The sequence below is a fragment of the Canis lupus genome, chromosome 7 (genome assembly GCF_003254725.2).
Source record: "Canis lupus dingo isolate Sandy chromosome 7, ASM325472v2, whole genome shotgun sequence".
Lineage (NCBI taxonomy): Eukaryota > Metazoa > Chordata > Mammalia > Carnivora > Canidae > Canis > Canis lupus.
This window is the reverse complement of record NC_064249.1, coordinates 12608092-12635540: the sequence shown is the minus strand read 5'-3', so window position 1 is coordinate 12635540 and position 27449 is coordinate 12608092. Positions and strand designations below refer to the sequence as shown.

Here is a 27449-nt window from a genome sequence, read left to right as displayed (position 1 = left end):
CAGGGCGGCTGGGGGGGGGGGGGGGGGGCTGGTCCCCGGGGGTCTCACCTCCTGCTCTATAGCCGGGTCTCTCCCGCGAGGCGCTGGGAAGCATGAGGCATGCAGCATTCACAATGTTTTTTTTTTTTTTTTTTTTTTTTTTTGGTTTTTTTTTTTTTTTTAAAGACGGACTTGAAGCTTTTACAAACACGCCATTGTACTCACTTCTTATTCAGAGTCGGGCTGCGCGCTCCGAGCTGCACGGGCAGGCATTTTCCCCGGCTTTGTTTTACAAGGTGGGGAGCGCGGGGCTGGACGCGGGAGGGGGTGGGGGGAGCGTGAGAAGCAACGAAATCGCGGGAAGGAGGGGACACCGGCGGGCTGGGCAGAGGGCGAGGCCGAGGCCAAGTTGGGCGCGGGCGCCGCCGCCCCCGCACGCGCCTGCGGCCGGGCCCGGGTCACCCGGAGAGCGCGGGCGACCCGGGTCCCGCGCCGGCCGGCAGCCGCCGCCGTGCGCTCCGCCCCGGCTTCCGCGCTGGCCAGTCGGCGGCGCGGCGCGGCGCGGGGGCGGTCGGTGCAGCCCGAGCGGCCGTGCGCCCCGGCGGCGTCTTTGTGCGCGAGCCTCGCTCGGCCCCTCTTCGCATGTCTTTGTGTCTCCCCCGGCAAAGCCCTCGGGCCCCGGGGGCGGGGGTGTGGCGCGGGCCCCGCGCGCAGCTCGGCCGCCCTCCGCCGCTCTCCCTGCCGGGCTCGCCGCTCCCGTCCCTCGCCCGCTGCTCCTTTCCCTCCTTTCGGAACTCCCTCCCCCTCGCCTCCACCCCCCCTTCCGTCTCCCCGCCCGGGCTCGCCTCTCCACACCCCCTCCTAGCCCAACCCGCGCCGCCGTCGCCCCGGCCTCCCCGCCCGGGGTTGGGGGGGGGGCGCTGCCCCGGGGCTCACCTGCCGCCTCCTCTGCTCTCAGCCCCTCCCCACGGGCCGGGTCTCACTACCTGGCGCGCAGAGAGCTCCAGCCTATCCCCTTGCGGGGCGCGGGGCGGGACTAAGCTCCGGGGCGCGGGTCCCGGGACCCCTGCGCGTGGACATCCTCCGCTCGCCTTGCCCACCGCCCCATCCAGGGTTGGAGAAAGAACTGCCCCCATTGGCGTCCTGGGACCCCTGGAGTAGGGTCGGCGCATGGGGCTGCTGGCTGCTTCCAGCCTACGCCTGGGGAAGTGTGGTCGAGTCATCAGCACCCCCCACCCACCCCCAAGGGTGCTTGACCTGGGCAGCGCGCTCTGATCAACAGAAGGTTCCAAACCAGAAAGGATGGGGAACGCACCGGGAGCTGGGGTGAAGAAGGCACCTGGGGATGCGGAGGGAACGGAAGAAAAATCGGGAGGCTCTCAGGGCTAGACGCCTCTGCCGGGGACGGGGGCTGCGGGTGCTCTCCGCAGAGCAGCGGATCTGCGAGACCCGGGACGTCAGACTGAACCGGGCGCCCCAGCACACCCCCGCATCAGGCCCCCGGCCCGGCGGCTACCAGACCCCGCCCGGACTCGCAGACGGCCGCGCGGGGGCAGCTGACCTGCGGGGCTGCGGGGCTGCGGGGCTGCGGGGCTGCGGGGTCCGAACCCGCACAGGAGGGGAAGGGGGCGCGCGCAGTCCAGGCTGCGGCGGGAAGAGCCTAGTCCCCTCGCCCCACCCGAGACGCCGCGGAGCTCCCCGCGGAGCGTCAGGTGCGGGAGTCCCCCGCTGACCTGCACCCCCCACCCCCGCCGCCGCCGAGGTAGAGACTTTATCTTCCAGAAGGGCTGCTGGGCCAAGTCGGAGCATTTCGCCAGCTACAAGGAGAGCTTCCTAGTGAAAGCTGCGGATGTGAGAACCGAAGGAAAGCCACAGACCCGCAGGAGGTCAGGCGGAGCACAAACACTCTTGAGGGTAAAGCCAACGTTAGAAACCTTTTTGCAGAATTGTGGCCATCGAAGCTTTTCAAAAATGCCACGTTATTTTTTAAATTCCGGCATAGATGCAGCACCTCTTTTCTCCTATTAAAAAAAAAAAAAAAATGTCTTCCTTATTAGGAATTCCTTCCTGCCGGAACAGAAACATGTTTTTCTCGACTTCTGCTCTTGATATAATCGGATGTCCTTTCTGAAATGTGAATCTGATCCTCTCACTTAAAACCTTTTCAGACTCTCTATGTTACATATAATTTGCTTCCTGATCTGGCTAGAATCATTTCATTCCGGGCCTTTCTGGGTACTTTCATCTTCCCTCACACACCTTCCCCCAGCTTTACATGACTAAGGCACTGTATTAGTAGGGTTCTCTAGAAAAACGGAACCAATAGGGCATGTGTGTGTAAAAAAAAAAAAAAAAATTTTTTTTTTTTTTAATTAAGGAATTAGCTCACTGTCATGGGGGCTGGTAAGTCCATCTGAAATTCCTGGGGTGGTTCTCGCAGGCTAGAAACTCAGGCAAGAGTTGATGCTTCAGTCTTGAATTTCTCCTTTTCTGGGAAACCTCAGTTTTTGCTCATAAGACCTCTGACTGATTATTATGAGGCCTACCCACATCATCAAAGGTAATCTCAAAGTCAACTTTAATATTGATTGTAGATTGCAACCACATCTATAAAAAATACCTTCACAGCAACACCTAGATAAGTGTTTGACCAAATAGCCTAGTCAAGTGGACACATAAAACTAATCATCACAGATGTTATCCTTCACATCTCCCAGCAGTGTGGAAGTCTCTCCTGAATCCCAGCTACTCAGATGTCTTACTGTTTGCTTCCCAGGCAACTTATGCTTCAAGTTTTGCACTTGTCGCATTGCATTGTGTTTCTTCCGACCACACTGCAAGCTCAGTGAGGGCATAAACCGGATCTCTCTGTTCCTCCATAGTATCCAAAATAACCAGTGATTGGTCCTAAACAGATGTCTGATAAACATTGGAATGAAAGTATGGATGTGGACATCATTCACCTGGCCTCTGTTCAGGTGTTTGAAACCCAGGTATAGGACATGGGATGAATTCACTTCAGAATCATTTTTACCTATCAAGGGTTTTTATGTTCTCCAGATTAAGTAAGCCCAAACACTTTACGGTTGGTTTGCTTGTTTGGTAACTCCTAGCCTTTTGTTTGACAATTTGGTGATTCTTTCTTGTTCCATCTGGGTCTTTTGTAAATCTAACTACACCCTGCCAGGCACTGGTCTTCTGTCAAACTGGCTCATGCTTCCTGCAGTGGGGGATTAGCTCAGAGTTTACGTACACCTGCATCGTGTCCCCTTTCCCAGATTCAATGAAATGGAGGACTCACCGCCAATCCCAAATGCTGAATTGTCTTTTTCCCTGCTTCTCTCTATCTGCGCACCTGTGGTAGTTGTTTTACATCATCCCCCTCGCGTTATTCTCTCTCACACACATATGTGGGGGGAAGGGGCACAGATTTACTTTACAGAGACATTTAAATAAGATCAAAAGAAAAATTCCAAACTGTAACATCAGCAGGAATCACTCCAACAAGCCAGCCTCAGCTTCAGCCTCACAAATAACTTGAAAGAACCAAGAAACCAGTCTCCACACTGACTTGAGCCCTGTTTTCCACTGCAGCTCCCCACAGCCCCCTAGGTTAAATCCCCCTACCTCTTTGAGAGCCTTCTTGTGCTAAATACACACTTACTGTGTTTGATGTAAGAGGGAGAAAAGGAAGTAGACCAGTTTGTGTATCATTGAGGCTGGAGAAACAAGGAAATGGGATGGTTTATCTTGTTTAATTTTATGCCTGCATTTCTTAACACATATAAATCCCATCAAAGGTGTAATAGAAAGACTTGGTGGCCTTTATTTCCTTCACACTGCAGGACTATTCAGCCAGCACCCCTTGATTTGACTTCAGTGGAGAGAAAAAACCTGAAATGAGTAATAAGAAGATCGAGCTCCCCCAAAGTCTATACTCCCTTCATTTTGGTGCTTCCAGAGCTTTTGCTCTGCTCCAAGTGGCAGCATGAAATCTACAGAACTTCACTTTTATGTTTATTTTGCTTTTTGACCTTGGCCTACTCAGAGTTATGAGGAAAAAAAAAAAAAGCATGCCACTGTCTTTGCCATAATTCCAATTATAATTTTAGAGTCCAGGTGACCTCTGTGGATGTCCTAACTCTACCATTTGTGAACCATGTGAGTTCCCTTTACCAGGGAGGGAGCCATGGAGGGAACCAGGGAGTCCCTTTACCTCTCTAGCCATCACTTTCCTCATCTACAAAAAAAGGACAATATTCTGAACTCACAAGAGGTTGTCATAAGAATTAAAGTAAGACCACATATATGACTTTATCCCTGTTGAGTCTTCAAGAGAATTTTATTCTCTCCTGTGCTTGACTTAACCCCATGAACCAGGCCAAGCCAGACCACCCACGAGTTTCAACTCTATGGTAATTCTTGCCATTTACTTAATCTTCTGGATAATGTCATCACACATATCTGAGATAAGGAAGGATGAATCACAGCCATCAAGTATTTATTGAATGCCTACTAGCTGCCAAACAGGAGCTCTGTGGTTATAGCAAGATTGCTGCCTTCATTAAGCTTCTAGCCTAGAGAGGGAAGGTGCTGAACATGAATAAAACTTAAATTCTGGTAAAGGCAGTAAAGAAAGAGAAGGTGTGGGATACATGAGAGTGTCTAATGTTGAAGAGTCAGAGATGACCTGTCTAAAGAGGTGACATTACAGTTGGATCCCAAAGATGGGGGAAATTGGAGAGCAGGGGTGGAGAGAGAGAGGCACATTGTAGGGGAAGAGCTTCCTTGGGAGAAGGAAGAACACAGAGAAAGACCGGGACAGGCAGACACATGGCACTTAGAATTTGGGGAGCTCAGAGGGAGAGCATTGGTGGTAGACAGTGATCAAGCTAGAGAGGCAGGCAGAGGCAGGTCATATGGTACTTGGATTTTAATTAATGGGACTTTGACAAATTCTCAGCAGTGCGCTAACCTCATCAGATGGCATTAAAAAAAATAATAATAATCACTCTGGTGGCTACAGGGAGCACAGACAGAAAGCAAACAAAAATGTAAGCATGCAGGCAGTGAATTCAGATGTTACTACTTTTATCCCAGGTGAGAGATTCATGGGATGGGAGGGGAAGGGAGGAAATGAGAGGCAGATCAAGAGTAGATCAAGAGGACTCTATGATCCACTGGTGTAGGGAGAGGGGAGTGGATGATGAGGGAGAGGGTGGGCATTTTCCAAGAGATTCTGGTTCACTACAAACTCAGGGGAGACCATTATATAGACAGTACTTCGGTGCAATGCCTGCCTGATGTGGTCCCTCCGAGGGCACTTACGTACCCTCTCATAGCTGCCGTGTCTCCTGTGGGACTCATCCTTCTTGTGGGTACAGTGTGTTTCCTGGGTCTCAGCCAATACAGTCACGATTCCTCAGCCTCTCAACTGATTCAGGCATGAGCCTGTGATCCACCTAGCCAGTGAAATTTAGGCCAAGGTTGCGATAGAAAAAAGACTTTCATGCTATACCACTGACTTCAAACCCATGAGCCTTGGAGTTTATTAATCCTATAAGAGAGGAGAAGGTACCAGGAAATGGAGCAGAAAACAGAGCAGACAAAACCAAGATGACCAGGTCCAGGTGACAATGTTTGATGGATCCTCTACACCAAACTGCACCATAAGGCACACCCTTTTTTTTTTTTTTTTGTATAAGCCAGTTTGTATTGAGACTTCTGACACTAAAAATCAAGAGTCCTAATTTTAAAATTGCAGTGCAAAGAATTGGAGGAATTGGGAAATAATTTACCTATAGGGAAGTCTCTAAGTTGAACTCCAGTGATTCCCGCCTCTTGGTATGCATGTCCCATGTTATACCCTCCACTTGATTGTGGGCAGCTAAGGGATAGAATATATACAAGCAATGCGATGTTCCTTCCCAGATAAGGTTATAAAAAGACCATATGATCCTCCTTACTCTCTCTTGGGATCTCTCCCTCTGGTGGAAGCCAGCTGCCATGTGATAAGGCAGCTCCAAGGAGAAACCCATGTGAGCCTGAAGTGGATCTCCTGAGGTCTTCCAGCAGCCAAGTAAGTGGGTTTGGAAGTAGATCCTTCCCCAGTCAAGCCACAAGAGGTCTGTATTCCTAGACAGCATCTGGGTACAGCCTCTTAAGAAACCCTGCGCCAGAACCACTCAAGTAAGTTCCTGTGAGATTCATGAGCCTCAAAAGCTGGGGGAGCATGAATGTTTCCTATTTACACCTGCAAAGTTTTGGGGTGACTTGCTATGCGGCAACAGACAATAGTATAACTCCTAAGAGTGAAATTCCAAGTAAACGTATAAAGTGTCACTCAGACCTGAGCTCTGCAAATTACTTTAAGAAGGCGATTTCTCAAAGGCCAAAATGTATTCATCTGAAGTATTCATAACCCTAAAATTAGGATCTGTTAATTACAAGGGAAGTTGGACATCATTGGAATAATAGCAAAAGATTTCTAGAGCAGTGGGTCTTGAACCTGAGTATGCAGCAGAATCCTCTGGAGTATTTATAGGACCCAGATTGCTGAACCCTCCCTCAGAGTGTCCCATGCATTACATCCGGGATGGGGCCTGAGAACGGGCATGAATAACAGGTTGCCAGGTGATGTTGAAGCTGCTAGTTCTTGGAGCACACTTTGAGAGTCCAGGGAGGAAAGTAGGATTTGGGTTCACTCTGCATTGACAGCTCACAGTGACAGAGACCGTCTCTTGCAGTGGTGAGAAATTGGGCTAGATGACAGTTCATGATCTGGTTGACAAATCATGGCAGGCAGGGGCACGTATCACCATTCACCCTCATTCTCAAAGGTGTGCAGTTTAAAAGTTCTTTCCATCCGCAATACCACTTACATGTTTTATGCCACTTGTGGTATAAGAAATGCACTGATTCAGTCATTCAACTATTTATTTAGTTAGTACCATCTATGTACCCAAAAGGCATTTTCCCAGCATTTGGGGATATACAGAAACAAAGAAGATATACCAAATCTTTGTAATTGGGGAGTTAAAGTAAAGAAAGAATAGCACTTATGAAACCATGTCATGCCTATTCAGCAAAACATCACTGAGTTGCTGTGAGGGTTTCAGGTTAAAGTGCCTCACTCTGAAAAGTTAAAAAAAAAAAAAAGTCATTTTTTTCTCTAAACTTTTGCAAAATTCATCAAAATCAGGACGTTCATTTTTGCAAAAATGAAAGTCATTGTAAAATATCTAAACCTCAGCAATATTTTTTAGTGGATTTCTATGTGTGCTTACTTTCAAATAAATGCATACGTGCAAAAATATGAAGACAGGTATGATTTCCTTATGTACAAGAATCTCTTTTATAATAATTCTTAGTTCTGTGTGATTTCCTTTAAGTTTTGAAAATTCATGTAAGTCGATATACCCAACTTTTATTTTTTTTTTATTTTTTTTATTTTTTTTTTACAATACCCAACTTTTATATATAAACATCAGTGTTTCAATCGAATGTACCCACCAGTGTTATTAAATATAAGCTGATATTGATATATAATTTTGCTCAGCTAGGAATAAGATACTGAATAAGGACCCTGGGAAGTAAAGAAAGCCAGATAAAATGGAACTCTGTTATCATTGAATAAATTCAGAACACATTAGAATTTACTGAGTTTACAAAGAAGAAATTCTTCTCTAGATTTTCTTTCCCCTTTCCAAGCCGAGTATCATAAGCTATCAGTAGGAAATGAACATTTAACTAATATGTATCTAGACTTTAACATTCTCTACCTCTGGCATCACAGGTAAATCTTCCACCAACAATGAATTCATTAGGCATTTTTTTTTTAAGTCTGCCAATATTCGGCAAACTAATTACATCAAATGTGATGCTTTTTATTAAAATCAGCCATAAATCTGGAGAGAACTAGAGCATTTTCAATTTTTCTTGATGGCTTTCATTACCTAATGAGTTTTCAGCACATCTAGTGCTTTATTTAAAACTTATATTTGTTGTGAACATTTGCCAGCCCAGCATTTTGCCTTCGCCTGAGATCACAAAATCTGACAGCAATGAAGAACAAATCAATTTTTTTGTGTGTGAAGAACAAATCAATTCAGTTTCTCTTCTAAAATAAAGTCAAAGACATAAAAGCAATAAAAAAGCAAATAGAGAATGTATTGGGAATCTCCTAAAGATATTTTTAAATGTGTTCAATAACCAAAGATGTTAATTTCACCATATGGAGATTTCAAGAATCTAGCTTTCCTTTATACCTTTTTGTGTCTGTGATTGCTCATGGCCGTCTACTAAGTTTATGGCAGAATTGAGATTAAAAACCATGCATCACCCAGGGTGTGTTTATTCCATAAGAAAGCTGTAAAACAAAGAAGAAAGTAACTCTTGGTAGAATTTAAAAAATTGTTAGATGGTTGTGTCTATCTGTCCAAATTCCACAAAGTGATCATGGCAAGCCTGCCACCACACCGCCCCATCCCCTGGACCTTTCGCCAGTGGCCTCATCGCCACATCTCCCATCCCTTCTCTACACACTGCAGCCAGATAGATACATCTCCTAAAAATAAAATCTGGTGAAGTTGAAGTCCTGATTAACAGCATATTCTCGCTCCAATTGCTTTCAGGATAGAGACCAATGCTCGAAGGGGATGTCGGGGTCCTGAAAACCCTGTCCCGCCAATTATAATGGTAACAAGAACAGCAGGAATTTTAACAAGTAACATCTATCAAGGCACATGTGCCAGCCATTGTTTTAAAACCGTTTAATTTATTATTTCATTTAATCCTCATACTAACCATATGAAGTAGCTGCTCTTTATATCCCTGGAGAAACTAAAACAACTTCCCCCAAAGTAACATAGCTAGTGAGTCAATGCATCCTATTACAGAGAGCCCACCACCAGGCTCTACAGTTTCCTCTCTCTGTTTCAGCCACCAGCGGGGTTTCCAATTTGTGAATATCTCTTACCTTTTTTTTGCCTTAGAGCCTTCACACACATTAATGGTTCCAGCCCTGACTGTACTTGTTTCCCTCACTATTAGAAAATGATTTCCACTTGTCTTTCAGATCTCAGCTCAAACACACCTTCTGCAGAAGAGGCCCCATAAACTCCTAACAAGATCAGCCCACCCCTACATGTACACTCTCCTCATTATTCTGGTCACTATTGTTATTAAGCTACGTGCTTATGTCATTAATTAGTAACTGTCTATATTCTTGTCCTTGGGCTGCCATAACCAAATACCAAAAACCTGGGTGGCTAACATCATCAGAAATCTTGGTCTCAGTTCTGGAGGCTGGAAGTCAGAAATCAAGGTGTCAGCAGGGCCAGGCTCTGACAGTTCTAGGTGAGAATCCTTCCTTGCTGCTTCTAGCTTCTGGTATTTCCCAGCAATCTTTGATGTTCTTTGGCTTATATGTATATACATCACTCCGGTCTCATGGGCATCACTGCTTTCCCTCGCTATCTATCTCTGTCTCAATTTCCCCCTTCTGAAAGGACACCTGTCTTACTGGATTAGGGCCCACTCTATTGACCTCATTTTACCTTGACTACCTCTTGAAAGACCCTCTTTCCCGATAAAGTCACATTCTGAGGTACTGGGATTAGGACTTAAATATACCTTTTGGAGAGGCTATAGTTCAAACCATAACATTGCCCATGAAACTAAAACAAGTTCCAGGAGGGAAGGGATCTTGTCATCTTGTTCCTCAGCACATTATCTTACACATAGCAGGCACAAAAGTCAATATTTACTAAATGAATGGAAGCTCATTTTTTAAGAGGTATTGTTGAAAGAATCCTACAATTAATTAGGGCCCAGAATCTAAATGCCGGCAACACCAGGAAGTAATGTACTCATATTAAGGAGGAGAGACTCTAGTCAGCTTTAGTTGATGACTGCCCCAAAAGAACATAGATCCAGTGCACTAGACCTTCTAATTTTTCAAGAAAAATCAGATATCTAAGTGTCTTGGGACAAAATCTTTCAATTTCAAAATGAGGGCAACTAGATCAATTTTCAAAATTAACAGTGCAAAATTACCAATAAACCATGTCTGTAAGCTGCATGGAGTCCTCAGGTTTTCTGCTTTAGCCTCTGGGTTAAGGTAGCATCAGATGCCCTGTGAGGTCACATCTGTAATAAAATGCAGTGATTCTGTTTTCTTAGCACATGTTTAGATGTCCCTTTGGCTCTGGCCCCAACATTTTGGACTTTTGCTATCTGAACTCTCTTTAATTGTGTTGACTTTATATGGGCTACAGTGAGCATTGAAACATCTTATTTCTACCTCAGTCATGCAAGGCTGGCAGGGTGAAACTAGTGAGGCACTCTCCCTGGGTACAACATTTAAAGGAGTGTCACAAACAGTAATCAAGATAAATACTGTTTTAAGCAATAATTTTTTAAAAACTGGTAGTAATATTAAAATCCATGATGATCGAAATTTTAAATCAAGACTGCATCCAACTCCACATTTGAATGAGTTGGCCTCACTCACCTCACTCTATTCCTAGCCTGGTGTTCTCTTTCACCAACACTCACCTCCCTGCCACACTAGATCACATATGGGAACTCTCATCTACTACATAAATTCCCCTTTCCTGGAGCTCCAACTACTGTGCTAGGCTAGAGAAGAAGCAACCCCTCACCTACCCCAAATTCTGTACCCCAATATGCATTGCACTACAAATCTGATGAAGTAACTTAAACCTCCTTCTGATGGAATTGCCTTTAATTATGTTTTTCTCCCAGGTTTCAGCTTAATACCTGCTTACTTCCGTAAGCACTGCCAGATACTTCAGATGGGGATCTGACTCTAGCCCTGCAACAGGAGTTGCTGCTGGATCCTAGACGCTGCAGGTTAGTTACCATGGAATGCTCTTATGTTGGTTCCGCTTTCAGCTTGGAAATCACATCTGATGTGTTTTAAGGCTAGATATTACAGAGAGCACTTTTGACCTTCCCCAAGCAGCCACTCAAAATACAGACCTTCTCATCCATCATCACCACAAACCCTTCCATGAGATAATTAATGTGCACGGTTAGGTAATAACTGAGGGCAAATGTTAATTCAGGGTTGTCACAATCTCCATAAGCTTCTTTCAGATCCTAAGAGTCACAAGACATGTCAGCATCACACCAGGACTAACATAGCCAATTATGTAAATATATTTAGGTACTGCCAAAGCACCCATTGAGAAAGCAATTGGAACCAGTCTAGAAACTTCAATACCGCATAATTCCTATAACTATACTTTGAATAAGAACAAGATATGAAAAAAAAAGAACAAGATATGATGCAGTAAGTTGAACGTGGCCCCAAGTTGCTGTGAAATCTCCTTCTTCAGACATTAGAAGATCAAAAATATAATTACACAATTAATTTAATTTGTGCAAGACAGTCGCCTGATCATATATCTGACTATTCTCCTCTGAGCAATCTCCCCTGTTTTTCACCTGTGATAAATTTGATCACAATTGCCCATGTGTCCTGATACACTCTCATAGTACCTTTTACACTTGTGTGTATTTGTCTTTATGTCTGGCTTCCTCTAACTGACTAAAAGTTCTCTGAGGTCAGGTATCTTATCTGATTCTTTTCAATATCTTAGAACACAGAGTAGGTATTCCAACATTTGTTGAATTGGTGTGACCAGACTACCCCATCCCAACACATGAAAAATTATCAGCTCTTATGACCTACGAACAAGGATTGTGTGGTAACTGTGACATTCATGATCAAAATGCATTTAATTCTCATCAAGGTATCTTTGGTACATGGAAAATATTTCTTCTATGCCTTTCATTATCTCATGTAATTCTATTATCACACAGATTTATATGAACGTCAGCATAGCCCACTGGTGCAGATTATGAGCTACCTAGATTTAAGTCCAGCCCCAGTTACGTATGAGCTGTGCTTTGTTTTTTTAATCCGTGAAATGGCGATGAAAAGTGTATCAACCTCAATCTTTTAATGAGACCTAAATGAGCTGATGTTTAGAACAAAGTCTGAAATATAATAAGAACTCAACAAACATTAGTCACTATTAATACAGTTACTTCCACTGATAGCACTGAACCATGGAGAGAGGAAAGAATACACGGATCTGAAATAAGAATTGAAGCAAACAAACAAAAAGGAGTCAGTTATCTAGTGGGGCTTGGTCCAGCAAACAGCTGGAAGGTGACTTTTAGGAGCCAAATGAGCAAAATCGGGATTCTGGAAGGAATCAGGTAATCCAGACTGCAAAAGACAGAGTCCGATTCCAGACCTTCTGTTTTAGGAAGAAATCAGGCAGCTCCTTCCTAGGGCAGAGAGACTTTCCCATCTATCTGATGGGGGTGAAGTCCTTACCAAGATATGGCTCATAAAGGACAGGGAAGTGGGTCCAATTAGGTTAGGAAGGGAGATAGCAGGTGGGTCCGTGGGGCCATTCCGGGAGTCCAGTAACAGAACTAAAGGTCCATTCTAATCATTACAGATCTGGTGGTACCATTTCTTTACCAGGCACATGCTCAGACGTCCCTTTGGCTCTGGCCCCAGCATTTTGGACTTTTGCTATCTGGAACCGTCTCTTTAATTGTGTTGACTTTGTATCTCCTTAGCAACCATGATTACTTTAAATGCTTCTGGGTTTGCTTGATTTTTTTCCCCTTTCATTATTATTGATGTTATTTTCTGGACACAGATAAAACTCTTCTTTTCCACAGACAGGTTTTTGGTTGAAGTAAAACTTTTATATCCTCAAGTTATTGGTTGCTAAGGGGACCGATAAATAACCTACAAACACAACAAAGGCCCCAGGAATGGAGTTTGCTATTGGGCCAGCAGGTGCAAGGTGTATTTACTACTGTGACATGATATAGTACCTGTTCCCTCTTTGCTGATTTATTAGGGATTTCTATTATTCCTCTCACATTTTGCTCACATATTAATATACACATACCCAATATTAACGTATCACGTTATGCTCAGCTTTATTAAAACTAGGATGTCGAGTATTTACTGTTCTATTTTTAACAATTGTTGATGAAAATCTGTTGGCCATCAAGTACAGCTGTGAACAAAATAAACTGCCTTTTTTCACTTTGATATCTACCCCAACAGTGGAATGCTAAGTTTTGTGGCAGTTTTTCTTTGGAAGAAAGTTGGGTGGAAAAAAACTTTAGTGTTTTCCATTAATATTTTCTGAAGAAGGGGAGCCAATGGTGCATTGTTGAGATTCCAAAATGCCTTGCCAACCTTCTTGGTAATTAACTCTAGTGTTTCCTTTGCCTAAAGTGATGGATATCTTTTGCACGATTTTTATATGTGGCATTATATTCTTCATATTCTAAATCTGCATATTTGGGACAGTATAGATTTTAACCTCTGGTGTCTTCCCTGCTGCCCTTGGCCCTGAATTCTGAGTTCGGAGTCAAATACCCCCTTACTGTAATCTTATAACATATAGTATGCATTCAACAAAAATCAAACCAACATTATTGTTTATAAAGGACTATACTAAAACTCCAGAGACTGGGTGATAAAAATATGAAAGCTGGACAGTCCTCCTTGTAAAGATCTGATTATCTAGCTGGGGAGACAACAGTTCCATGAAAAAAAAAATTAATTATAAAGATGCATTGGAATGGACCACAAAGGAAACATCTGCTAAGGTACATAATAAATATTTATTTAAATAAATTATGATGGGAGCATCTCCAGTCATATCTTGAGGACTTCTCTTTGAGAACACTTTGTTAGCAATTTGTTTACAATTATGTATGAATATAAGTTTTTTAAAATTCAATTCATGATGATTTTTTGTCATTAATTTGGTCTAGTTTTCCTCAACATTTTCCTAGTAAAGTTATCATAGAGCCAATCATTCTATTAGAAACCATGATGCATAACATGATCATGATAAGTGCATGTGATTGTATTTGTACATCTCTCTTCCCCCCTTGATGATGAGTCTCTTAAGGTAGGGACCCCGTCGCCCTCATGTTTGCGTCCCTAATGCCTAATACATAGCAGATTCTCAACAAAGGTTTGTTGAAATGAACTCCATTATTTCAGCAACCTCAGAGACTTTTATTTACATAAATTGTATACATTTTTAATTATTAATAATTCCAAAAGAACAGGAAATAGCATAAACCTGGATTTTAAGAGTACTAACATTTTGCCATATTTGCTTTAGGTATATATTTTTTTCTTTTTTGAGGAATAACAGATTACAGCCAAAGTCCCAGTAGACCTTAGCCCACCTCCCCACCCCCTGTCCCTGTTCCTTTCTTTTTTCCTCCCTCAAATAACCACTCTTCTGAAGTTGGTGTTCATGCTTCCTGTGACTCTAATTATGTCTTTCCAATATATATATGTAGCTGTAAAAATACAAAGTTTTAAAATTTTTATGCAATAGTGTAATAATAATAAATATATTATTTATAATAATAAATATTACATGTTATATAATCATATATTCTATATTATATATAATAAAATTATTGTATATGAATTCTTTTCAACTGGTTATTTTTTAATTCAGAATTTATGTTGTCAAGATTTATCAATATTGAGATATGCAGTTTTTCAGAATGACCCATCTTCCTTGATCAAATTTAGGATAAAAATCTCTATTATCTAAAATCTGAGAGTTGGCCTAACTTATATAATAATGAAAGAATGCCCTATGAATATGAGGCAAAGAGAAAGGGGCCAAAAGTCTCTTCCATGCCTTTCTACCTTGTTAGACTACCTTGGCTAGCCCTCTCAACTGACTATTATATCAAAGCAAAAACTCCTAAATGAAGAGCCAGGGATTAGAAAGGAAAGCTGAGGCATGAACTGTGCACTCCTCCCCACAGATCCACATCACAAACAGTCCAGCAGTCACCAAATTTGCACCATTTAGAGCACTGGCAGGGAAAGAAGGTCGGAACTTCTCTTTTGAAATTTCAGAAGAGACATCTTTCCTTCCCTTCATCTCAACTTTTCTTCCAAAGACATATGACTTGTTAATGGCCAGGCCCACTACATGGGTTGCTAACGCAAGTTATCCAAATTTTCCCATCAAATACAATGTATATAGTATTTGTGAAAAACAAAGCAGTTGCTTAGAAAAAGAGGCTTGCTAGTGAATTACATGCATAATTTCCTAAAAGCATTTGCCAAGACAAAGTCCCTTTTATCATATGGCTCCTGGGTAACTAATTCTCATTTAATGTGAAACTGAAAGATTAAGAAGTCATAATTTACCACTAGTCAGTTGCCAGATGACTGCTGCTGAGGACTTTGTTTCTGAGATCTTAAATGTTCCAATACATATATATTTCATATATATCAATTCATGAATTTGATGTCAAAGTCCATTTCTTGTCTTTTATTCATTTTTCTTCCCTGAAAATCTGGCTAATACTAAGGATCAATAAAAAATCTTTTGAAAAAAATTAAAGAACATGTAAGTTTCTCTGCAACTTCTGGTTCACAGGTATGGCTCATTGAAGATACCCATGTACAAAATCCAAACTGAAAATAGATAAAATGGATAGTAGGTTCTGGGTTCGTAGTATTTATCTTAGGGCTTCTCTAAAAATCTTGTCTCCTGGGGTGCCTGGTTGGCTCAGTTGGTTAAACTTCCAACTCTTAATTTTGGTTCAGGTCATGATCTCAGGGTTGTGAGATTGACCCTGCACAGGGCTCTGTGCTCAGTGGGGAGTCTGCTTGAGATTGTCTCTCTCCTTCACCCACTATCCTTCCCCCTATGTGCATACATGTGCATGCACTCTCTCAAATAAATAAATCTTTTTTAAAAATCTGGTTCTGAAAAAATAATCTTGTTCTGTTTTCAAAGTTTTGTTTATACAACATTTTAAAACATTTGCTTCAAGTATTGAGATACATCTCTGTGTAAGAAAGCATGGCCTTCATAATAGAATGTTTAATTCCTTCAATTAAAACTACTTTAAGTGTCATGTTGCAATACATGTAAATTTGTAATCCCTTGTCGCTTTTCACCTCTAGAGTTTTCCCGAATCAAATAATAACCTAATCTAATAAAACAGGGCTAATATGTAAACATTGCTCCACAAAACTATACAACCTACAAACACAAGAATTGAAGAAAGTATATGGCAGTAAAGCATTAACAGGAAGAAGAAGTTAGGTCTTTTCTATTTGAAACTGCAAAGGAATTTAAGTATAAGTAATACAATTACCAGAGAGGGACTTCAGCCTGACCGTTGGAATATTAAACAACACAGCTCCTAATGAAGTTTGGCCTCAATGTTTAAGAAAAAATAGAGTGGCCTCTGTTTCTTGGCTCCTGGGGAGCCAGACTCAGCAATAGTTTTGTTGTCTTTTTCCCTGACCCAGGTTCCAGCTGTACCTACAACAAGCCAAGGCTTCCCCAGTTACTTTCATCCCTTTATGGAGCAACTCAGTATCAGAGCAGTGAGCTCCCAAGAAAATACTGAGCAAGTCCAAGCCTGTTGGAATCACCCAGGGAAGCAAACACTGTTCTAGACACTGGATTCTGCAGCCTCATCACCAAGGTGGTGTGGCCGAATGTCCTGTGTCTAGCATTGGGGTAGTTTCCAAATTTTCTAAACTCTGTGATCTGGTTATTTATTTTCTTTGATTGGATCCATATTACACACACACACACAACTGAGGCAATTACCTGCAGCACAAAAGCTTTTAAAAATGCAAAACTGATGCACTTTTGTCTCTGTTATCAGGATATTTCAGATATTTCAGGTAAAGATGATATTTTAGCTTGAATGCCTCATATAGAATCTCATTTCTCTAATTCTCTTTGTATGAGCACATGTGAACCTGCATAGCTTACTTGATTACAATAAAATGCTAGTAATCTGATAGATAACAATACATTTTTTCTCTGTCACGTCATCCCCCACATCATGTTACTCTTCACACTTTAGAACTCTACTCAAGTGGATTCATTCATAAGACCTTCCTAGATACATTCCATAGTCTACTTACCATTCTGTTCACCTTTAAGCCCTCACCTTTACAGATCTAACCAGCTGTTAATTTGGGTTTTCCTTTGAAAATACTGCGAAGGGAGAATTTTTCTAGCGGCTCTGTTTCTTCGTGTTCTTTTTTCTATTTCCACTTGGCATTCTGTGCCCCAGGTTACTAATGCATCCTAGGACCCTCTGTTATGATACTCCATTAGGGAAATGAGGTTAGTCTATCATACTTTGTATGTTTTTTCTATTCTCCTCTCAATTAGAAGTAACCTATTCTGCATGCCATTTTTTTCAGAGGATCCTGAGTAAGAGCTACTAGGTAACATGATATGTTAATCGATGATGGATATTTCTTTCAGGCAGCATAGGTGCATTTAAAGGAAGCTTTCTTCACAGAGGTTAATGGTAAAAATTTCAGTCATCATAACAAGTCAATAAAATAATCTAATTATATGCAAAGATGATTTTTAAAGTCTTAGAAATCTTAAAGTATATGGTGAGAATCATAGTTTATAGAACTGGTTCAAATACCTAGTAATTGTTCATGAAGAAAAGTATCACTAATTTTAACAAATTGGGAAGAAATACAGATCCAATTAAAAAAAAATCAGTCCTATTTTTAAGGTAGTTTAAAGAAATACTCCTTTCCCTTTCTTGGCTTCCAGAATGCTGACAGCAGGCTTAAATCACCTCCCTAGGCCAAGTATTAGGTAATTTATGGAGAAGCAGACAAGCTCAAGAAGACAGGTCTATTGCTCACTGTATGTCTGATCCCTACAGTGAGTCTGCCACTCAGAAACTTACCACTCCACAAGATGTCCTCAACATGCCCGCACATTGTTATTAGTTCTCAGAAATATAAATGGACTGCCAGGGATCTTCAAATATAAGAGGAAATTCTTTAACACAGATGAGATCAAAACAATAGAAAAACAAAAATCTCAGAGAAACAGAGACAATCCAGAGACCAAAAGAAATTTTCAGAGAAAACATGACTATTATTCTGAGAGCTCAGAGAAGTAACAGATGAGATGGTGGACATATTAATTAGCTTAATGGTGGTAATCATTTTACAATGTATACATTCACAAAACCATTACATTGTGTACCTCGAATATACACAATTTTTGTCAATTATAGTTCAATAAAACCAGAATATAGAAGTATATATTTTAAGTGAAAATGCAATAAATTAATTAATAATCAAAAATAGAAGATATTGCATCCACAAAATAAAAACAGGAGAGCATAAAAAAGGAACATTCAGAGAACAAAAAGATACTCTTGGAAATAAAAATTTTGGTAGCAGAAATTTAAAAATTGCAAAAAAGGTTTAAGCAGATACATTCAAGGATATTGCCCCCCAAATATAATACAAAACATGAAAAACAGAAAATAGGAAAGAAAATATAAGATAGAGGATTAGCTCAAGAGCTCCCCTGTTAGAATAATAGTGGTTCCACAAAAAGAAAATAGATAAAATTTTACCAGAGAAAATTATCAAAGAAATGACACAAGAAAAATGTCCAGAATTGAAGACCAAAAGTCACCAAACTGAAAAAGCTCACAGAGCATACAGCTCAATAAATGAAAAGGCTAGAACCTACCAGAACATTGGAGGTAAAAAGAAGACCCATAAAACCTCAAAAAAGAAAAACAATCATATACCACAAATCAGGATTCAGTGATATTAGACTTATGGATGTTAATACCAGAATTTGAAGATAATTTAGCAATAACTTCAAATTTCTGAGTGAAAGTTCTCAAAATGAAAATTCTGTATCTAGCCAAACTAAATGATATGCCAATATAAAATACAGTTATTTTCAGACATGAAAATTCTCAAAATATTTAAGTCCTATGCTGAGATGACATTTGAAATTTAAAAACTGGCATGACATGGCACTTCCAATTAGGTCAGAAGACCTACACCAGGATGCAGTCCATTGTTAACAGGCGGTCATAATGTGGACTCTGCTCAGTTTCCATGAACTCTTTCTCAGCAGCTGTGGGATGATATGCTCCAACCAAGCTAAGAAATAGAATAAGAAATTGGAAAACATGGAGTACAGAGTATAGAAGTGAAGCAAAATCAATTCATAGTAACATGGTAAAGGAAAGCCTTGCAACTTCAGACATCAGATAGGAGAAAATAATCTGAGTTGGACCTAAGTGAAGTAAGGCTGGAGAAATGTCTGCAAGTGAAAAAATGATTCTGACAGATTTCCTCGCAGGTGACGCACTGAGAAAAGGTTTATACTTCTGTCAGAGACTTGAGGACCAATATAATGATAGATGCAGGGGAACTAAGCAAATAAAAAAGTAAGATAATTACTAATTCCAGAGAAAAGGCAAGTAGTACTGGAAAAGAAATACACTAGCATTTTCCTATATGGGTCCAAGTAAATAATACTTTTTAATCATAATGATGGACATTATTGAATGTGAACATTCAATTCAAACATTGAATATGGACTTAACCAATAATTGTGGCATAACATCCTTGTGTCTGTTCTTTCCCTAACCCAATATATGCATTTAGTCAACAAATCTCACAAATTCTAAGTCATAAGTGGTTTTAAAAGTTCCCCTTTTGGGCACCTGGGTGACTTACTTGGTTAAGCGTCTGACTCTTGATTTTGGCTCATGTCATGATCTCAGGGCTGTGAGATTGAGCCTCAGGTCAGGCTCTGTGCTGGGTGTGGATCCTGCTTGGGATTCTCGCTCTCCCTTTCTCTCTGACCCTCCTCTCTCTCTCCTCCTGCTCTTCATGAAATTAAAAAAAGTCCTCCTTTTTTCTCCATCCCACTACTTAGGTTCTCAAGTCTTAACTGGAGGCAGGCAACTCCAGCTGGAGGATCAACCCAGTGTCCTGACAAGGTCAAGTCCAGGGGGGAAGAAACTGGAATGCTGAAAGCTCATTATCATTATTGTATTATCAAAATAATACAATATAATAATATATATTATATGTAATATATAATAATAATATATTAATACCAATAGAATAATACTTTCCTCCCAAGGCTATATATGAGCACTGCATAATTTGTGACATGTAAAGGTTTAGGATTGTGTCTGGCATATGGTGAAAGCTCAATTATCTCAGATATTACTTATTTTTGGCACACTCTCCAAAGAGGCAGGGGAAGTAGCTTTCAAGTGCTCACAACATGTGGAGACGTGGATGGGAACTGGTTAAGCAAGATGGATGTGTTACCTTGTCACTTTAACCTGGATTACTACAAGACCTCCTAAGATGGTGTCCTTGCATCTGCCCTCTTTCTAATCTTTAGAATACAACCCTGCTGAAAGCTGTCTAGTGGCTTCCCATAGCTCTCAGGATAAAATTCAAGCTACTGGCAAGAAATAGAAGACTCTTCAATCACATATTTCTTCAGTTTCATGTTCTACCTTGTTGCCATGTGTTATCACCCTAATTTCCAGTTTTAGTACTACTGTGTTCCCCCAAAGAAGCCAAGCTCTCCAAAGCTTGGACCTATTTGCATAAAATCTCAGTCCTTGATCCAAATCCATCTGGCTAACTTCCACTCATCATTCAGGATTCCTTCTAAGATTTAGCATGACTTTCTCTCCCTTCTCTCACAGAACCTTGTTGGACTCCTCCTTCTAGCACCAAGTTCATCTTTTTAATTGTTGGGAGGTTTTTGATTACTAATTCAGTCTCCTTCCTAGTCATCAGTCTGTTCAGATTTTCTGTTTCTTCATGATTCAGTATTGGAACATTGTATGTTTCTGGGAATTTTTGCATTTCTTCTAGGGTGTCCTATTTGTTGGCAAACCTTTTGTAGTTCTTATGTCGCTGTGCTGTATTCATTGGTTTTTTGATGTGTTCATCTGTCTTTTAAGTCAGGGGCTATCTCTTTTACTTCCTATATCCCTAAATTTTTGACCAGTGCCCAACACATATTAAATGCTGTAATAAATGTTTGAAGAGCAAAAAAGACTTTGGGATCAGTAAAACTTGCTTAAAAAATACCAAAAGATTTTAAAAGCAGGCCTTTGGTTTAAACAAGTCTTCTGTGATCTTATCGGCACAATTGTCTAACCAATTATTACTTGATAGTGCTGAATTAGCCCACCCCATGTCTAATTGTAAATATTAGCTTAATGATTTTATTAAGTATTTCTAACTTAGGGTGCTTACAGATTCTATGTATGTCTTACCTTCCCCCTTAGAATTGCCCTTTTCAAAGCTTGACACCATATTCATTTTCCCTGTGTGTTCCATCTATGTGTAAATATTCAATGTTGTAGAATCACTAAGGTATTAGCCACATGATTCAATAAGTTTGGCTTATGAGTGGATCACGTGTCTTATTTATAACTCAAGCATTTAAACTAATTTGAACTGGTACTTAAAAAAAAAAAAAAAAAAGATGGTAGCTATTCAAACCAATACTGCCTGCCTTTGTTTATTGCCCAGGACTTACTTCTTCTCTTTAATTTAAAGTCCACACTCTTATCTGTGTCTCTGGTTTCCAGAGTAATTTTTGGCCTTTTGAACAAGCTTACGCAATTAACTCTGACACCTGTGTGCTATTTAATGAAAGCCACGCATTGGCTAGAGCATATGGTAAGAAAGAGAATGTTACCATGAAAATTATAATATTGTGTTGAAGATTGTTAGCATCTATTATTACACTGTAAAATTACTTCAAACAGTCCTGTAATTTATCAATAAATTTTAGAACTTAAAGTCCATGTTTAATGAAATCTTCTAAAACTTCAAGGTTATTTCCCTTTAAAAATAAAACAAATACTAATGATTCCTTTTTGATTTAACCTACCCCTTAGCTATTTCCTAAATAATCTGTTCCCAAGGAAACAGCCTGAGCCACAGTGTCTCTGGTTTAACCTCAGAAGGTAAAACTAATTATAAGGACTATCATTTTTTTCATAGAGAAAAATAGTACTTCTGGAATATTTTTAAAGAAATTCACTTTCCTTTAAATCCATTCAGTCAGTTATCCAAACTAACTCTTAGAGTAGTTTTAGACAAGGCCCTAAGAGTTAGTGCTAGTGAATTAATTTTTTTGAATTGATTAATTTTTAATCCACAAGACTACTTGCATATTTGACAGACAAGCCTAAGTTGTTTGTTATGCTTTTTTTTAAAGCAGCATCCATAATTTTTGAATCACAGAATCTTCCACCAACAAAACAAAGAAAAACAAACTCGGGATCCCTGGGTGGCTCAGCGGTTTAGCCCCTGCCTTTGGCCCAGGCGCGATCCTGGAGTCCCGGGATCGAGTCCCATGTCAGGCTCCCGGTATGGAGCTTGCTTCTCCCTCTGCCTGTGTCTGTCTGTCTGTCTCTCTCTCTGTCTATCATAAATTAATAAATAAATAAATAAATCTTAAAAAAAAAAGAAAAGAAAAACAAACTCATTCGTTGGTGTTTTAACTTGTAAGCATAGCAGCATGTGATGTTATATTTCTGAAAAAAAAAAAACTTTTATCAAGAACATTGAAGCTTAATTTGAAACAAACTGTATAAATAATGGAGATACATTTATAACTAATTTTGAAATTTAAAGTATGTTAAATCTCATTCCTTTTACATAGAAGCTTAAGCAGATGCTTCAAAACATTTTGGAAATAAGCAAAGGCCATATTGTTTGAAGGTGACAATAGGTGGTAACAGATGAATCCATTAGCATTAAACTTTGAGTTTCAGGTAAGTTAGTCAACATGTTACCATATTTTGACTGGGTAATAGACACAAAGTTTTATGTATAAACAGAAGATTTCCAAGAGAAAAAATGTTCTAAGTTAATTGTCCATCTTAGAGCTATGGTTAAATAAATAATAATATATATGCATTGTTGGATATTGCCTATACCTCAAAACTGTTTTTGAAGATGTTTCAGTGGCATGGGAAAATGTAATTAATATGATTAAATGAATATATAAAACGCTTGGAAATTAGGGCACCTGAGTGGTTCAGTCAGTTAAGCATTCAACTCTTGTTTTCAACTCAGGTAGTGATCTTATGGTTCATGAGATTGAGCCCCACATCAAGCCCCATGTTGGACTCTATGTTCAGTCAGTAGTCTGTTTGAAGATTCTCTCCCTCTGCCCCTCCCTCCACCATCTCTCTCTCTTTCTAAAATAAATAAATAAATCTTCAAAAAAAAATAAGTGCTTGGAAATTGAACATAATACATAGCATGATATACAAATTATCTACTATAATGCCAAATTTTAAAAAGAGGTAAAAAACAATATACAACATACTAACGGTTTTGTACTAGATCTTTTCTATTAACACGTTTGTATGACCCAAGTTTTTCTAATATTCATGTCTTCCGTAATCAGAAAACATATTTAGAAATTAATATGTTAAAAAAAGGAAGTTAATATGTATATAGTCTTCTAGTTTCATAAATCATATATTCTGAAACTGAATAGTTAGCTCAAATAGCTAAGTCTCCTCCTAGGTTTATTTATATATCTTTTTTATCCACACAAATGGTAATAAATTTAAGAAATCAGATTTTGTGCTAATATTGTTGGTCATGTTTTCTAGAGAAGACAATTTGTATTCAGTGAACACCCAAAACATTAGGATGAGAAAGAAGTTTCAATTCAACATTATAGAATAGGTTACAAAAGTAAGTCATACTCTATAGTAAGGAATGCACAGAAAATATAGATTCCTAATTTTGTCTAAAACCACTCATTTTCCTCAAATCTGTCCCCCACTACATGGCAAAGGAAAAAGAAAGAGGGGAGGGAGGAAAAGAAAGAAGGAGCAAAGAAAGCAAAAGAAAGAGAGAGAGAGACTGAAAGAGAGAAAGTAGGAGGGAAGGAGGGGGTTAAAAATTGAATCCAAGTCAGTGTAAAAGTCCATCTGAGCCAATAATTTATACCAGGCATCTAGGTTTTACCTGGTCTTCTGAGGATACTTGCTCTGCCCTTCAGAGTCTTCTCTTCTCCTTTTTCCTTTTAGAGTTAGTTAGTGCCTAGGGCCAGGAAAATGTTCACATCACCTCTTGGTATTGAAAGAAAGGAGGCCACTGAGGACATGCTACTCCTTTGTTGTAGATTCACTGATTCTCCTGAAGTATCATCAGGCTGGTCTGTCCCAGAGCATTCTGCTGGTATCAAGTCTTAACCTGTCTAGTCAATACACCTAGAGTATTCTTCTCTCTGTTCACCTGGGGCTCAGGCCCTGCCTACTTACTCTATCTTGCTGTCTGGCATTGCAGACCCTGTGGACCCCTTAGACCATGGTAAAGCCTAGGGGACCCCAGGTAGGCCTGTCTGTTCTCACCTCAGATCCCATGCCACAGGAAAGCTGAAACTAGGCTGTATAGAGCAATTTAGGCTTCCTATATGTGTCTAGATTGCAGTATCCTAAGGCATGTTGACCATGCTTGCTGTCCTGTCAACCGTGTTAGAGGCCCAAAGCCCATCTTTGCATTCCCTCAGCACCTCCTTGAGTGAGAATTTCATCACAAAAAGGGAGCAGAACCAGAGAATGTCTGCCACGGGTGTTCCCTAGGCTTCTATAGCTCTGGGATTTAGACTAAGGGGAGAGAAAAGGATGTATGTCTGACTTTCTACCCCCCACATCTTTCTTTCTTCCTTCCTCTTCTCTAGGGCTAGATTATATGGACTTTTCTTTTACTTCTCCCTTTTGTCTAGCACAGATTGCCCATATCCAAAATTCTGTGATCTAGTTGGCCAGGCCTGGCATTTGAACAATTAAATGGAAGCTATAGTTATTTAGAAAATCCTTTTTCTTTCAACAGTGTCTGTCTTTTAAAGCCACTGATATGTGGGGAGATTTTGTCTTGAAAGTCATCTGGGGGTTATTCTGTATGTTAGTAAATTGAACACCAATAAAAAATTAAAAAAAAAAAAGAAAGTCATAACATGACTTTTTTTTTTTTTTCCCTAACACTCGAATCCCCACTTCAGCATAAGGTAGGTGGATGTCTTGAGATACTTGTATGTTGAGAGTTTTAAAAAATAAAATCATATTAATTTTTTTCTAAATAGCCTTTATTTTTTAAAAAATATTTTATTTGTTTATTCATGAGAGACACACAGAGAGAGGCAGAGACACAGACAGAGGAAGAAGCAGGCTCCCTGCAGGGAGCCCCATGTGGGACTCAATTCCAGGACCCAGGAATCACGACCTGACCTCAAGGTAGACACTCAACCACTGAGCCATCCAGGCGCCCCTCTAAATAGCCTTCATGTCATTTTTTATCACTGTTGACTTAGTAAATTTTACTCATTTCCAAATTAGGAGAGGGATGGGAAGGTTTTCTGAATTAATGGCTTGAATGGAATGCAGATTACCCATGAGGAATTTTAAGTACTGGCAAGGTATCTGTATTCACAGGTTGAATCATTAATTTAACAGATTATTTATTGAATTCTATTATAAACTGGACACAACTCTTGGTCCTGGGGAAAGATTTGTGAACAAGACAGGTAAGGCCTCTGCTATCTTGGAGTTGAGCTGAAATTCTGGGAACAGAATGTATATACATATATATATGATATGTATGTATATATCCCCACATACACCAGAAAGACTGAAGTGAGAACATACATGCTTGAAGAAAAAAAAATAGGTAACATGATCAAGGAGATTGGGTGACTTTTACGTGGAGTGGCAATCTGAAGCTGCTGGGAGAATGAGTTTTAAGCTAAAATCAGAATGACAAGAAGGAGTCTGGCATATGAAGATAAGAAAGAAAAGAAATAACCATTCAAAAGGCCCTAGAGGGGAACAAACAAAACTTGGCAAGCTCAAGAATCAGGGAGGAAAACATCTTCAGTGTGGCTTAAGGGCAAATGGCAAGGAGAAAAGTAGAATGAAATTAGAAAGGTCAGTGGGGGCAATTATGTAGGGCTTTGTAAACAAGGAGAAAGGATTTGGATTTTCTACATAGTGCAAAGGGAAGCCATCGGCTAGTTTTAATGGAAAGAATGATTTTATCTTTGGAGAAACACTGACTGAGGCAAAAGCAGAACGAAAGGTTAGGAGGGAAATCTTGATGATCGCCAATGGTGGCTTAAACTAAGGAGTAGTGGTACAAAGAAAGTGGATTTTGATGCATGATTTGGAGGTAAAATTAACAGGATTTATTGATGCGTGAAAGAAAGGAATCAAGAATTATTACTTTGCTTTTGGCATTTTCTGAAAAGATACATAGAATTCAGGTGAGCATATATGTGTTTCCAACCATGCACAACCAATGGTCCTGGGTTCTGTCTTCAATTAAGTGTCAGTCTTGGTACTGAAAGGCACAGTGTAAGGTGCAATTCTGTTTCTTCTAGAAGGGAAAGAAGGGAGCAAATATCACAACTGTCAGTGAGTGCTCTGCCAGCCACTGAGTGGTACATGAAAATTATTCATCTGGTGGAGGCTCATAACCGTGGGTAAGAGAAAGAGATGATATTCCTTGAAGAGGGTGGGGGCGCAAATCTTCCATTAGGTCCTCCTGGTATTTGAAAACATCAATCTCATGTTCATTTTTTTTCCTGTTTATTCCTCATATTCTACTGTCCCATCCCCCAAGCTTCTTTTCCATCTCTATTTTTCTTCTTAAACTTTATTAATTTTGCCCTTTCATCATCATCACCATCATGGCTACCAGTTTTTTATTGAATATTAAATAAATAAATATACACATATGGTCTGAATTACTTCTTGCAACAACTTGGGGAGATATGATTAGCTCTCTTGAAAGGTACCCTTAGGCTTGGTGAGATAAAGCAGCCAGCCCAAGGTTACCAGGCCAGGAAGTGGCAGAGCCAAGTGTGAAAACAGGTTTGTCTGACTCTGAAGCTTGTGTCCTCAGCCTGTGCTCTCTCGTCTGTGGCTTCTCTCCTTCCTTCAACTCACTGCTCTTTCTCTCTGCCCCTCCTTTCTCTCTGTCTCTCTGTCCCCTCTCCTGGTCTGTTTCCCTTTCTTCCTTCTCTCCTCCTTTTTCCTTCTTCTGCTTTTGTCTGATGGCCCTGCCTGGTCCCTCACTACAGTCTTGCTATTACAAATCTGAAATTTGGTGTTATTACAAATAGAAAATACAAGTCCTAGACTATCAGGGCTCAAAGAACTTCAGTGGCAGAGCCAAGACTTCAAGGCAGGTTGATGGAGTCTCTACTCCACAAAATCATTGTTCCAAACATATAAATACAGACCGAGGCAGGAGCCATCTTTTTCCATTGTCATCAGTGTGGCTCCTGCTTTGGCTCTCCTGCTCTGAAGTGTGCCATTTGTGGAGATTACTCTCAGTCTTGGCTTTCCAGAACAGAGGGACTACCCTCTGCACTTGTAGGACATTTGTCACATGCCCAGCTAGGATTATAACTACTTGAAAGATCATTTTTCTTCTCTCCATATTACTCACCATGTATAATTCAAAATGAAAATAAAACAGCCGAAAAGTAAGAGCAGAAATGTTTGAAAAAAATCACAATTATTCT

The 27449-nt window shown here is 40.3% G+C and overlaps 1 protein-coding gene and 1 long non-coding RNA gene across 7 annotated transcripts in view; one reads left to right on the top strand and one right to left on the bottom strand.

The window, feature by feature from the left end:
* The window catches only part of KCNK2 (potassium two pore domain channel subfamily K member 2), a 198320-nt gene that overhangs the window by 129175 nt on the left and 41696 nt on the right, over positions 1 to 27449 (bottom strand). The window contains exon 1 of one of the 5 annotated variants that reach the window (XM_025429930.3): positions 1295 to 1418. The exons of 1 other annotated variant lie outside the window; for it this stretch is intronic. Coding sequence is in view for 2 of the 4 variants with exons in the window: in XM_025429927.3 (XP_025285712.1) it covers positions 49 to 94 (46 nt within the window). In the remaining 2 variants the exon portion in view is untranslated. 3 more of the 5 variants (XM_025429931.3, XM_025429929.3, XM_025429927.3) reach the window with 3 other exon arrangements.
* Positions 1 to 27449, top strand: part of LOC118355279 (uncharacterized) — a 31859-nt gene that overhangs the window by 397 nt on the left and 4013 nt on the right. Inside the window, exons 2-3 of one of the 2 annotated variants that reach the window (XR_007411846.1) lie at positions 166 to 275; positions 10747 to 10854. This is a non-coding gene — a long non-coding RNA (uncharacterized LOC118355279). Of the gene's footprint in view, positions 1 to 165; positions 276 to 1622; positions 1894 to 10746; positions 10855 to 27449 lie in introns of those variants that run through there. The other variant, XR_004817403.2, reaches the window with a different exon arrangement.